This window comes from Epinephelus fuscoguttatus, linkage group LG7, assembly GCF_011397635.1.
Source record: "Epinephelus fuscoguttatus linkage group LG7, E.fuscoguttatus.final_Chr_v1".
Classification (NCBI taxonomy): domain Eukaryota; kingdom Metazoa; phylum Chordata; class Actinopteri; order Perciformes; family Serranidae; genus Epinephelus; species Epinephelus fuscoguttatus.
The window spans coordinates 10,322,645-10,337,058 of NC_064758.1; the positions used below are offsets into that span (position 1 = coordinate 10,322,645).

General features: G+C 42.1%; 2 protein-coding genes across 15 annotated transcripts in view; both read left to right on the forward strand.

Annotated features, from left to right (window-relative positions):
* The first annotated feature begins 351 nt into the window (after positions 1-351).
* On the forward strand, positions 352-11,948 carry vwa1 (von Willebrand factor A domain containing 1). Its single transcript, XM_049581329.1, has 6 exons — positions 352-755; positions 4,073-4,630; positions 7,147-7,479; positions 8,822-9,097; positions 9,434-9,709; positions 10,958-11,948. Exons 1-6 carry the CDS (start codon positions 671-673, stop codon positions 10,984-10,986), a joined length of 1,557 nt encoding a protein of 518 aa, XP_049437286.1. The 5' UTR covers positions 352-670; the 3' UTR covers positions 10,987-11,948.
* A 2,143-nt stretch (positions 11,949-14,091) lies between these two features.
* ralgapb (Ral GTPase activating protein non-catalytic subunit beta) overlaps positions 14,092-14,414 on the forward strand; it is a 29,878-nt gene continuing 29,555 nt past the window's right edge. For all 14 annotated transcript variants that reach the window (XM_049580506.1, XM_049580508.1, XM_049580509.1 and 11 more), the window contains exon 1: positions 14,092-14,239. The gene's annotated coding sequence lies outside the window, so the exon portion shown is untranslated. The remainder of the gene's footprint in view (positions 14,240-14,414) is intronic.

The window sequence follows — 14,414 nt, forward strand, 5'->3', positions numbered from 1 at the left end:
AGTGCACAAGACATAGAGGATTTGACAGTACAATACCTTTTGAACACAATAACCTTGAGGAGAGTAAGGTCACTCCTTTACTACCTGACATTTCAGGCTTCTGTCACACATGGAAAGGGAATCTATTAAGGACACAGTTTGTGAGGGCTCCAAATCAAAGTAAAAAAGTGTGACGACCGACCCCGTTCTCCCCTACTATAATACCTAACTCAGACCCTCTGAGACCAGTCCATGGATTTACTTTGGCCCATATTGACATTATGATCATTTTTAAGAAAATAAATTAGCCTTTATTTTGAAAGTTTTGCCCGGAAAATCTGCATTTACTTGACGCGTGCTTGATAATCTTGTCCCGAGCGCGAGCGAGGCGCATATGAGTTGACTGGGAGCGTCCAGACGTTGCGCACACGGACTTAAGTTTGGAGTTTAGTTTAGCTGAACTTCCAGCGTCTCAACTCACCGATTGGTCGATCATGTTCAACAAAGAAGAAAGAGAGGAAGTAAAATAAAAAGCCGGACTGGATGTGACTCATATGAATTATGCCTCTGACTGTAATTTACTGAGTGGGAGCGCGCTCCTCCGGGCTGTGGTGAATATATGGTTGACTCAAGAACCCAGAACATTTGTGTCATAATTTGCTTCTTGGGAACTTAACTCATAACTGTTGTGATGGAGGGCCACATGCTGTTTACATGGATGCTGTTGTGTGTACTCCTGCGGCCGTCAACTGCACAGAACCCCGCAACTGAAGGAGGTAAGCTGCCTCAAATGGATATGGACACCTTTGATCCAGTGGAATCCAAATTTATTTTTTTCAACATCATAACAGAGAAATGTGCCAGAAATCTATCCGATGCCATGAATTAGAGTATAAAAAATGTAAACTCAGTATCTGTATTTTCAGGACCAATATTCACTTTAAGATCATGAGGTGGTAACCTAAAAACTACCCACAATGACCAAATATCTTCTCAGTCATTGTATAACTTTGTCCCCCAGTTAATATAAAGTGAGTTTAAATGCATTGGTGGCACATTAAACGGAATGCAATGACTTTGCCATTAGATGCTGCTGCAGGAGGTGGAAGACTGTCTGAGCTCAGGGTGGATCAGGGTGGGGTTGATATTACACCAGTGTTCTCAGTGAAATGGCACGACTCCAGGTATTGAATTGTAGTTGATGAAATCTCACAGCCTGGGGCAGGGGTTCCCAAAACGGGGGGCAGCAAGCAGGGACCACCCAGGCGGCCTTGGGCAGGCTTCAGGTGCTCCCCATGTAACGCAGAAAAATTCCCAGATTATTGTCTGCTGATGAAATCTCTTGGCATTTCAAGCAGGGATTTCCAAGGGAAGGGCAAAGCGGGCTCCAGATCAACTGAGAAACAGTGCAGTTTAATTATGATATCATTAAAGTATGCTTAAAGTATGTAATGAGAAAAGAAAACTGATCAGCAGTTTTAGTTTTCTACATATGATGTACCAATTAATATGTATGATAAAATATGAGGGTCACTGAGGTGTAGGTTAATGAAATCTTTTCTTCTTTATCTTGCACTGATGTGGAGTTGAGACACAGTTTAAAGGCTGATTTTAATACTATGCATCTCAAATTGTCATCTGTTCTGATTAGTGATTCAATAAAGCAACAAAACAAATCACCATTATCACAGCAGTGACTTAACACCCTGCAGCAGTGTTGTCAACATCGGTGAAGATTTAAGGGTGATGTGGGGGACTCGCCCCCCTCATACATTTGAACATGTGCATTTGTGCTCCCACTAAAAACAGCAAACTAGAAGGGGACTTTTATTGTGACAAAATGAAAGACATTTCCACAATAAATTAAATGTGCAGAATTTGTGCAAAAATTCACAAACTAGTGTATAAGAATTTAAACAAAACAGGAAATTAAGCCCTCAAAATTATCTGCATAAGGACCTCCACACCTCATAACCTATGTTATAGTTTGTTATATTCATCTTTGAATGAAAATGTAAGTTTTATGACCTCAGTGTCAAAATGGTATCCAACGTTGATGTTTTTCCGGGTATTGTGTCAAAGTTAGAAATTCCAGTATCATGACACTACCCTGCTGCAAAGCTCATGACCATGAAGCGTCTGAGAGGCTAAACTTGGTGGTGGTGACACTGAGAGGTCTGTCAGTAAGAGCGGCTCTTTGTGACTGTGTTAACATAGCAGTGAGTGAGATGCTTTTACTTTGCTATTTCCATTAATAGGGACCTGATGAGACTGAACATAGCTTACAGTAATTGGGCTTTTTATAAGTGCACTTGTTGCTATTACTTTCATCCTTGAATGACATAGAGCTTACAGAGCCCACAGCCACAGAAACAGAGGGAACATGCCGCCATATGTATGGGTAATTATGGGTAATGTTAAGGTAATTAAGGATCAAGAATGGTATTTGACTGTTGTATTCTTTACTGGATGGCTGTTTTGATATTTCTTAATTGGTTGTCTGGCTTTGCAAGCTATTCCGGACATGAAACATACACATTCCTGTAATCTTCTGCAAAACACTACATGCTTAAAGTTGTCTTTTGTGGTTTCTCATATTCATGCTACGTTTCTGCACACCCGTCCAGCTCACAAAACCTATATTGTTCAGGCTTGACTGAGTCAGTTAGACTCCCATGCAATGTTCCCATGTGTTCAGCAGGTTGCAAGACCTGCTCTGCTCCCGTAGTGTTTTACTTGGACCATGTGAGGCTTTTACACTTCATTTTTCCACCATCACATCACCCAAGTGCTGGAACCCCCCAATAAGTCTTGATTTATCCTACCATCCATAGCAGCAGGCTGCATTTAAACATGTCTCCTCTCTAGATAAACAGTGTCCAGGCGTCAACATGTGGTTTTTAGATAAAGGCATACCTGCACATAGGTAAAGGTAGGGGGAAGCTGTAGTACGGAGCGGCCCCTTCGCTCCAAAGTCCAAACAACATGACAGATGTAAGGAATTCTTTAGGCTGATGGAGAGAAAAGGCAGTCTGCATGTGTGTGCACATGTTTGATTGGTGTGTGTATACATGCCTCACGGCCTTCTCGGCTTTCAGCACCTCCAAGTCTTATCAGCATCTCATCTCATGTGTTAAGAAGTCAAATATTTAGAAAAAAGGCATCCAAGGGAATTAATAAGAGTTTCCCAAGGTGTCAGGGTGTCTGAGTCAGTGCTGTAATAGCAGTCTTTTGAGATGGTGGTAACCTAAAGGCAATCTAAGGTCTTCATCTCTCACTATATCTGCCTCTCACACATTTATTTATTTTCTTTTCTCTTTAAACCTTGCTCGGAGATTTTAACACTGGGCGTATTTTCGTGGATGACTGCACAATCTGCTACTAAATATTGCTTTTAGATGCTGTCTTTATTTACTGCAGCTTCTTTGTTTCTCTCTCTGCTCTGTATATGGCCATCCAACATTCCTCCTCGTCTCTCACATGGAACTGCCAGTACCCCACCACCACCTCAACCCCCCTCAGCCTCACTCCTCTCCATTTAACGCCTTTTATTTTCTCTTGTCCCACCTCCTCTCTCCACTCCCTCTCCCTCTGCAGTGAAAGCCCAGCAGCTACTGTTCTCCCCCCCTTCTGTCCTTCGCTCTTGGCATTCGCTTTTAACTGTGCTTCTCTTACGAAATATGGAAAACTAGGGGGGAAAAATCCGCTCTCTGGCTCAGTGCTTGAATGCCTTTTATCTGTCATCCACTTCTGAAGTTATCACAGTGCCGGCATCATTTTGTATTTCCTCTGTTTATTTTGATTTCTGCTTATCTTCACTGTGATTACTTGCTTCTGATACTGTGCTGCTTTCATGTCGAGAATATAAAAGTTTTGTGACTGTGCTGTTCCAGGAAGGCGGACGGAGAAAGGGAGGGAGATTCCAAATGTGTGTGTGTGTATCTGTGTGTGTGTGTGTGTCAGTGAAGCTTGAGAGAGGACCTGTGGAAAGGGAGTAGAAAGGAATCATAGAGGGGGTTTCTACATCCGTATTGATTTTCACCTCTTTATTTGTATATCAATGACTGTATTGATCTTTGTTTTTCCTCCACAGTTCTGAACTGCTGCGAGGGCGATGTCCTCTTCTTACTGGATTCTTCAGGGAGTGTGTCATCCTATGAACACTCCCGCATGCTCACCTTCCTGTCTGAGCTCCTCCTCCCCTTCTCACTGGGAGAGGACCAGGTCAGGGTAGGACTTTTGCAGGTGGGCACCCGACCTCGCCTTGAGTTTGGCTTTGATGCACACAGCACCCAAAGTAGCCTCCAGGGAGCTTTGAGGGGCATCAAACCTCTCAGGGGGGACACCAACACAGTGGCGGCACTGAAAATGGCAAAGGAGTCGGTGCTGAGATCTGGAGCAGCAGATGGGGCCCGGGCAGAGCTCCCTAGAGTGCTTGTGTGGTTGACAGATGGGGTGAAACCGGGTGATGTGATTGGACCAATGGCTGAGCTGCGAGAGGAGGGCGTGGCCGTGCTGGTGGTCTCCACTGGGCATGGCAACTATCAGGTGTTGAGGCAAGTGGTGACTCCGCCTGTGGAAAACCACCTGTACTTTGTGGACATCGATGACATGACTATCATCTCGGAGGACCTGCGGGATGCCATCATTGGTGAGTGTGGTGTGGATTAGCTGGTGATATATGAGGTTGATGGTATGGAACCAAAATAATTATTGATTTTCAATGTTCAGTAATATTTAAATGATAAATGATGAATTAATATTTCAATACAGAAATGTTGCACAAATGTTGTTAAAGGAGCTGTATACTAGATTCAGAGCATATCTATCATTCAGTCTGGGCTAGGATTGCCTGCACATGGCTCTCAACATGGAGGTGGATGAGCCAGCAGCTAGCAGTGAATGGCAACAGTGATGACAGAGCTAAGGCCAATCAGACAGGGCACTTTAAGCAGCCAGGGTCGCCTTTTTGTCATTGATTGAAATGAGAATTAAGCTTTTTGTTCGCTGCCTTTGCATTGCTGAGAGCCTCCTGTTATTGCAGGAGCGCCTGGAACACCTCAAGCTGAAAAACTTCAACTGAGAGCAGAAAAGTGCCTGACATCATTTGCGTTTTTCCTATTGTCCAGTTTGATGAATTAATATGTGGGCTGTCTGTGGTGGTTGCCTAGCAACAACAACAAAAAAGGCACAGACAGTTTTTTAAATTGCTGGCTTTATCAAAAAAGGCAGTGTGGTGTGCCTTGTATTTTGCGATCTGCAAATAGCACTTTGTCTATTCAGGGCCTAACCAGGGGGGACCGCACGGTGGCCGCTATGCTACGCTTCTGCAAAGATGCCATACTGCAATACTGCCTCTATGGGTCAGGACGGCGTTATCAGCAGTGCCTGCCATGTGAGTGCAATGCAGAGCACTGGCAATTAGCTAGTCAGTAGACTCACATACACTAACATGCAAGCGTGGCTGGACCGTTTACCACAACAACCCACAGAGGATTACAACATAACACAGGGAGCGTGCCTTCATTCTCTGCTAAGGACGCCATTACTCCAGTATAAATCTTTACCTGGCAAATAGTGGTTATCAGCTATATAAGTGCTCTGAATGTTGCATACAGCTCCTTCACATGAAAAAGACCCATTATTAAATTTAAGTAATAACAAACCAGAAACTATGGTTTAGCAGAAGGGTGTAACGATACATTGATATGGATCGAAATATTCTTTCAGATATCTTTAAGATATGTCTTTGTTTTGTGTCACGATTTCAGCACAAGCACACCTGCTTCCTAAACATTTAAACAGTGCTAGCAGCCTAGTGCCAGGCACATAATGGTAAGCAGCCAAGAAAAGACAATGAGGACATTTACTGATATCGTCTCATATCGATCGCAGGCTCCTGAATTGGATTGAATTGAAATCGAAACCAAATCGAAATCGTGGCAGACTTTGTGATATCAGCATTGTTGTCCAACAAATCAAAATAATATAGTATTGTGATGAAACTATTAATCAGGAGAAAAATGAATTGTGAGATGGAACAGAAGTATCAATTCCTTATTTAAAGACAGAATAAAGAAACAGAATATTATTGACACATGTGATGATTTTATTTACTTACCCACTAGCATTGAATGGAAATGTCATTCATAAATTCCAAATTGTTGCCTTAAATTTACCACTTTATTAAAGCTGCACTTGGCAATTTTTTTTATATCAATAATGGATCAACTAAGTGTGTTTGCAGTCACTCCCTGTTTACCATATAGTGCACTATATATACTGTCCTTCATTTTATTTGAGTGTCTGAAGCTGAGTATGAAGTGTGTGCTGTAATGTTATATAGTGCCCTCAAAAATTCCCAGAATGGAGCAAAAATAGTCGTGTCCATGCATGACACGTGCTCCACTTTCTGACTGCTAACACTTCCACAATGTAGTGCTCTCCACTTCGTAGTCCACCACCCATTTACAGATGTATCGCATGTCTCTGTGCTTGTCCCTAATTCCACACATGCTCCTGAAGACAGTGAGACTAAATAGGACGCCAGGACACTGGGAGTGTCTGTGTGCGTGTGTAAGATTCAGTGTAATGAGATAGGATGATCTATTATTGGATTAATGATTCAACTTCCCTTGCTGCATCCTCCAACACTATTTCAGACATGATACATACATACATACATATTTATATATATAGACCAGGGGGTCACTTACTTTTCTGGCCAGATTAGGTAACCACCATAACATTCACAAGGGACACACCTCAGCAATTAGACAGTACATACTGCAGCTGTAAGACATGATGCATAGTATAAATAAGGTTTGTGCACAACAAGGAGAAATGCATCAGCCCTTGCTTAGTGTCTAAGGATCCGATCACAGATATCAATGCCTCTGTGGCATTTGTTATTTTGTTGCAGGGCCTCACTGGGTTGGCTATTTCAAGTTGTCTCATTGCAAGGGCTATGAATGCATCCAGAAACCCAAGTCTGGCTGTCTATGTGGGTGGCTGTCTGCAGCCGAGGCATTTTTAGCACTCTGTCTTCTCCTCTTCCCTGTCACCATCCTTTTTCTCTGTCCTTGAAGAATTTTAACTTATTTAATTAAAGCCTGACAAAGCCACATGCACACAGTAACTTCATTCATCTTTTTCCTGCCTCATCAGAGATTATCCGAGCTGAGCGAATCAACGTCCGTGACGTCTCTACCAACTCAGCCATGCTCCAGTGGCGACCTGTTCTTTCCGGTTTGACGGGCTACTATGAGATTCGCTTCCGTCCAGTCCCAACGGGAGGAGCAGGAGGTGGTGGAACAGGGGGAACTGGGACCAGTCCAAGCACTGGTGGTACTCATTACCAGAGGCTAGTCCAGCCTGCAGACTCCAGCACTGCCAGGCTAACAGGCCTGAAGCCTGACACCACCTATACCGCCACACTGACTCCAGAGTCCAATGAACAAGCATTTAACACACTCTCCGTCACCTTCACAACAAAGCCAGGTTTGATAACTTCCCATTTACACTTTGTGTCATAACCCATAACTCTGCTACTCTAACATTTCCATCAGGTTGGATATAGAACAAATATGCAAACATTCCCTGATTCCAACATCTCAAACTTAAAGGTACAGTTCACCCCCAAATCAAGACTACATATTTTCCTCTTACCTGTAGTGCTATTATCAGTTGAGCTTGTTTTGGTTTGAGTAGCTGAGTGTTGGATAGAATATAATGCATCTAGATGGCACTAAGCTTGTGGTGCTCAAAGCGCCAAAAAAATCAATTTAAAAACCTCAACAGCCATGTCTCTTTCCAGAAATCATGACCCAGTTATTCAAAATAACCCACAGACCTTGTTGTGAGCAGTTTCAGGTAGGAACCATTTTCTTTCTACCAATCTACACCCGCCAACTGCATCACAGTGCAGAAGGAAGCATACATCTACTCACCGGCGAGAGGCTCGTGCTCATGACAGCGCGAGATGTAAACATGAATGGCATCCTCCTCAGCTGAGCTGTAACATTAGCTAGCTCAGTAATGCTAGGTGAGCTAGCAGTAGCAGTGATATGGTAGGAGGGTGTACTTTGGTAGAGTGAAAATAGTGCCTGTTATCTTAAGTGAATGGGCCATGACTTCTGGAAAGAGACATTGCTGCTGAGTTTTTCAAATATATTTTTAGGTGCTTTGAGCACCACAAGCTGAGTGCCATCTAGCCCCATTATGTTGGAGAGGAGGCAGACATCTCAACAGCCAATATCTCCAAAACTCAGCAACTCACACCCAAACAATCTAGACTGATAAATAGCACTACAGGTAAGAGGAAAAATATGTAGTTTTGGTTTGGGGATGAACTGTCCCTTTAAATTTGCTGCTTTTATCTGTTGTATTTAAGTGTAAATTAAATATCTTGCAGTTTTGAACTGTCTGACAAACAAATTGAAGATGTGACATTCTTCTTGCACTCTTGGAACTTTTTATGGGCAATAATCACAATTATTTTACATGCAAAGAGTAACATTTTATTGTACAGACTACAAAAACTCCCCAATAATTTGATATTAATTACAGTAAAAGCAGTAAAAAGATCAGTTTAAACTTAAGTAAACATTTGTTTATTATTCACCTATTATTGGAAACTTGTCATATATATTGAATTGTATGCACATGTTTTCCTAAAGACTTGTGATGCTAGTTATTAACTAGACTTCATTAACTGGAAGTGTACCAACTGTTTTTATCGTCTCTCTTTTTTAATAGTTATTTGCAAAGTTATCATGTGTAGGTAATTTTCCCCTATATTATCTTATACTGACTGTTGTTTTCTGATCTCCCCACACACCAGAGGTGTTGAGCCCCGCTGTGGTAACAGTCTCTGAGTCGGGGCCAACCAGTGTTCGGGTGAGTTGGGGTCCTCCTCAGCCGGAGGAGGTCGCAAGTTACTACATCGAGTACTCTGCCCTGCCCAGGGGCAAGCTCCATGCTGTCACCGTGAGCCGAACGCAAAACTCCACGCTCCTCAGGGACCTCCAACCAGATACCACTTACTTGGTCACCGTTAGTGCCCGCCACACCTCGGGCAAGGAGAGGGCCATGTCTGTCAAAGTGTGTACTCAGGAAGGTGAGCTATATGAAGGATGAAAGAAATGCAGTCGGACTTCATGATCAAGGATCCATTTACTGCAAACTTATCCTAATCCTATGCAGCCTAGTCCTCTCTGGGTCTTAAATTTCAGATAATTACTACAGTTTCATTCAGGTTTGACTACTCAAAGTGCAGCTCTGAGCACCTGGAGGAGCTTGAGCCCATCATGCACTTTTTTCTACTGTACAAGTTCTGTTAAAGCATTTCTGTTTTCTCCTCCTCATTTAGATCATCTTCTCTAAAATGCTCTTCTCAGTTCTTTTTCCTTTTAAAATATATATTGGCTAACATTGTTGTGGTCTTCATTTCCAGTGACCCCAGCCCTGGCAGACCTCCAGCTGACCACAGTGGGTAGTGACTCGGTGCAGGTGGACTGGAAGAGCAGTGCAGGCGGTCTGAGGGGCTACTGGCTCACCTGGGAGGGACAGCAAAGCTCTGCTCCCAGCCAACGCTCCTCCTTCTATTTGCCTCCCGACTCTCAGTCAACCCGCCTCACACACCTGCCCCCAGCAACTAGGGTGTGTGTGTCACCCATTTACCGGACGGCGCGAGGAGAGGGACTGTGTTGCACGACACAGTTCCATTCAGGTGAGTGGTGACAGGGTATGCGGCCATTTCATGCCATGTAGGGAATTTTTAAAAGTTAGTTGGGTTAATATTTATAGGAATAGTTTGACAATGGGAATATACTTACGGAGTTTTGTGTTTATCAGAAACACACTAATTAATTTAACGTATCTTGTTTTTTAAATCTATATAAGAAATATAATGTAAAGGTCACTGTTGTTGAACCTTTTCTTTAATGTGCAGACATAAAGTAATAGTAGTAAGATTTCTGCCTTAACCCCAATACAATGGAGGTAGATGGAATTGTGTTTGTGGCAAAAATTCAGCTACAAAATTTCATGGTTAAGGTGGATGGACCCAAAGACCTCACAGTTTTTAATGTGTGTGCTATCTACTGGAGTTACACATGAAATTACATTCACCTCTATTTGATTGGGTTGGGCCATAGTCTGTATATAAAGATGGACGACGTGTCTCCACTTCCTCCCACTGTGCAAAAATGAAGCCAAAATATCCCGGATACAGGCACTACGCATCTTACACTTATGGAGCCAGAGTCTGCACAATAGTGATGGGGAAGTGGAGCCGCGGTATCGAGTTCCCGCCAATACACCAGTCTGACCGAGTCATGAGTAACACCACTGATCACAAACACAGATTGACCCACCCAGCTGTCAATCATGACGCCACACCCTCTTTTTATAGCATCAAATAACTAGTTAAAACCAAACTTATTTAAAAAAAAAAAAAAAAATACTTGAACATAGGTCAGCATGGTAAACCCCTGAGAACTACCTAAAATGCCAGAGAGCATCTTTGAGAAAAATGTATTTGATGTGTATTTAGATTTTTTGATTGGCCCATGTCCCATTAACTTACCCGGAGGGAGTGAGGTTCATGACCTACACTACAGTTAGCCACCAGGAGATGATCAAGATGTTTTGACTTCATGTTGTCATCTTTATATACAGTCATTGGGATGGACATAGAAACCACATAGACAGTTAGTTAAAAACATAGACAAATAAAAATTGTATTCCTGTCTGTGTAACACTAGAGATAAGTCAGAAAATTCAGTTTTGTATTTTGAGTGAACAGATCCTTTAAACTGACTAATGTTTATGTTGGACGGAATGAATGGCTCCACATTAATTTAATTTGTAGACTGATGGGAGTGTTTGTAGATACAAGCAGATTCATAACATAACAGATTTTTAAATGTATTAACGTCAATGTTTCAACAGCTGCTTTTCTCCCTCTGCCCTTTAGATGCATTAGCATACGGCTACCAATCATAGCAGCCCTGAGCTGCAAGTTCACCTTACCAAACATGGAGGGATGATGGCAAGAAGAATGCTGACTTTCATCCATAATTCTTTCTTGTGCTTCTCCCCCCTGTGGATATCATCCAGGAGAGATGTGTGGTTTGGCTTACTGAGCACTCATGTGGAAGCCATAGACATTTAAGAGTGGTCTGGGACAATATGGCCACTGGTGACTGCTACAATCTGCAACACAGAGGACTATTTGCTTTTTCATTTCTCTGTCTCATCTGGTTTACACCTGTATTAAATGTATAATGTTTCAGTTTAAAGATGCAAGCATACGATAAAAATATTTGGGTCTGTTTTGCAGATACAGAGCAGGGCATGCTGGGAATGTTGGATATTTTATGTAGCTTATTTTGGAGAAAGGCTTTGCACCATATGTGGGCCTTATGCCCAAATCAGCTTTTTTTCACAGAGAACATCTGATTTACATTTATAATGAATACTTACGAGTTGTACTTAAATGACTTCTCTTTCCGCACATGCTTGATATACGTGTGTGCACAGTGGAGCGCAAAGACATGAGGTCCCTAATAACAGGATCTTCAGGATTGCTTTGAACTTGAAAGAAATTACGAACAGACCATCCACATGTCCCGTCACTATGGGGATGCAGCATTTGATACAAATGTGTATAACTGAGAGTAGCCTTGTTTTGGTCTCTGGGTATAGATCCGTCGTTCATATTTATTAATCAACAATCATATACGTATGATAATGAATAGCTTACAGTATTTACAGACAGGCTGTTTACATATTAAGACTGTTACCTTTTTTAAGTGAGTCTCTGCTGCCCCCTACTGAAAGGATCCTTACAGGCTTACAGATGATCTTTTGCTGTTATCCTCTCAGAGCAAATGTATTGTTTAATGTTTGTTGACCACTATTGAAATTTAACATGAGCTTGCAATAAAGTCATTTAATAATTTTGTTTATAACAATTGTATTTTTTTATTATCATAGTATACAGGAGTCAGGATATTTTACTTTCAAAGGGGCCATTTCTGTGGGCTATTTTTAATTATTTGATACTTTGAAACTTCGCAGTGTTGGCTGAGTGAGCAAACACATCTGTCCACACACTATTAAATTCTCCATTTTCCTCTTGACTTTTCCTTTTCTGGATTGGAATCTATAGCTAGCCCAGCTAGGGAGACTCAAGATTAGCCACCACTATTGAGGTTGGGCAACATTTAGAGGAAAAGGCCACAGGCCATAGACATATGGCAGGAGGCAGCTGTGGCTCAGGAGGTTGTCAACTAATCAGAATATCAGGGGATTGATCCCTGGATCCTTTAGTCAGCATGTCAGAGGATCCTTGGGCGAGATATTGAACCCCAAATTGCTCCTGATGGCAAGTGGCACCTTATATGAAAGCCTCGGCCACCAATGTGTGAATGTGACATGTAGTGTTAAAGCGCTTTGAGTGCTCTGTAGACTAGAAAAGCTCTATACAAGTGCAGGTCCATTCACTATTTCCATAAAATCTAGTTGCCGATTTTTTTTGGGTGTATAAATAACCATGTAATAATTTCCATATAATTATTTGTCAAAGCCAGAGGGAGCCACTGAGAGGGGCTAAGGGTTGCCTACCTACAGTTGTGGTACAGTCTGGGCTCATGGACTGAGATCAGGGCTAAATGAATAGTCTTCTTTGAATGGGCACTCCACTCATTTTACTTGTCAAAGACAGTTTACAACTCACAGGAAGTACCACTCAGCCAGTGAATACAGCTGCGTAGTGTTGCTGTGGCTCTGTAGGAGCCTTGAAATTATCATTCAGCAGGCTGAGTGGGTCTAATGAAAGACTTTGGGAGTCTGACCCATACCAGGGACTACAATTCAGGATATCTTGGCATCTGGAGATAAATCTGGGTCTTGCAAGTCCCCCAACTTTTTGCAAAAGTTCATCATTTTGGTTATCTAAAAGTTTTTTTCTAGTTTGGCTAAAAGTATGAATAACCTACAGAAAAGAATCTGTATACGATGCGGTGACACATACTGTGAACTTCATGAGTCAAGTCTTATTTATCATTTCAGAATTTATACATAGGCGACATAACAGTCTAACATGGCTGGAGTGCACTGACTGTCTACCAAGTGACAGCGTAGGAAACTTTTCTGTATCAAGGCTTCCCCCTGCAGGTGGATGAAAGCACCTTCAACTGGTCAGCCGGTGTATTAACTGCAAGTTATCATTTCATGAATATTGGTGGTTAATTTGTCAGTCTTTTCTCAATGAAAGATGGGTCTATTAAATGCAGAATTTCATTTTCAATAATTCAAACCCATAGGTCTAAATATTGGATCAAATGCAAGTATTGAGGATGTTCAGTGTATCTTGTTGCCCTATGAAGAGCATTTTAACCAGGCAAACCTTTCAAAAATTATGTTGAGGGAAATATAGATAGAATCCTCTATATGTGGGTGACTGTAGCAGGTGATAGAGTGTGCTGGCATTAAGTATATGTGGGGTTGGTGGCTGTATCCTATGGGTGACCATTTAATACAAGTTTAGGACCTTCTCTTAGCTCCTAATTAATTCCAAACTGGATCAGGGTACTCTACTATATGGGACTGCAGTACAAATCATACCTTGCTTTTAAAAACACTATGTAGGCCTAACTTCAGTTTCATCTCATCATGTAGTATTCGCCTAAGACTGCAACACCAGAATGAAATCAGGCAGGCTTTAAGACACTTTGCGTGAATACTATTCTCCGTAATCTGTCATGTCTCCCCTAACCTAATCTTCCATTTGATTCTTTGTTTTATTTTATTCAGAAAATCCTGTTACTTTCTGAAACCTTTACCATAGCTCCTGAACATCACATCAACCTAAGAGAGATGACAACATTAATAATCAGACCATTTTTTTTTTTTTTTTTTTTGTGAAACTAAACAATGGCTATCATAAAGACAAAAGCTTCTTGGTTCAAATCTGACCAAGAGCACCTGGATAGGCACCAGGGAGGATTTTAGGGGGGACTTGTGTTCGCCAGAAGGAGCACCTGAAGGCAGCATCATGTCTGGTGCAGTTGCTGTACCCACACAGCAGGGGGCGACAACCTACGCATCCTGTTTCCCGTTAGCTCATCAAGCTGCAATATTCAAGCCTTGACATTGCGAAGATGGACGCTGTTATGGTGTAGACAAGGATACATAGAAAGCACAAACTGCGAGTTTCGGAGCTCTGTTATGACAACATTTCCAGTTCGTCAAGGTAAATTGAAACTCCCTTGGTTGCGTAGCAAGCGAGCAGACGTTAGCGTCTTTGCAAAGTTAGGTAGCTAGCAAAATGACAGCCAGCTCGGCTAATGTCAACGAACGGGCTAGCGCAGCCAACATTAGCTAAACTAGCTAGCAACGTCGGATCAACTGCAACGTAGTTTGAGATA

Coding starts and splice junctions, on each gene's coding strand:
- vwa1 (XM_049581329.1), top strand. CDS start 671: ATGGAGGGCCACATGCTGTTTACATGGATGCTGTTGTGTGTACTCCTG. Junction 4,631..7,146: donor CCTGCGGGATGCCATCATTG/GTGAGTGTGGTG, acceptor CTGCCTCATCAG/AGATTATCCGAGCTGAGCGA. Junction 7,480..8,821: donor CACCTTCACAACAAAGCCAG/GTTTGATAACTT, acceptor CCCACACACCAG/AGGTGTTGAGCCCCGCTGTG.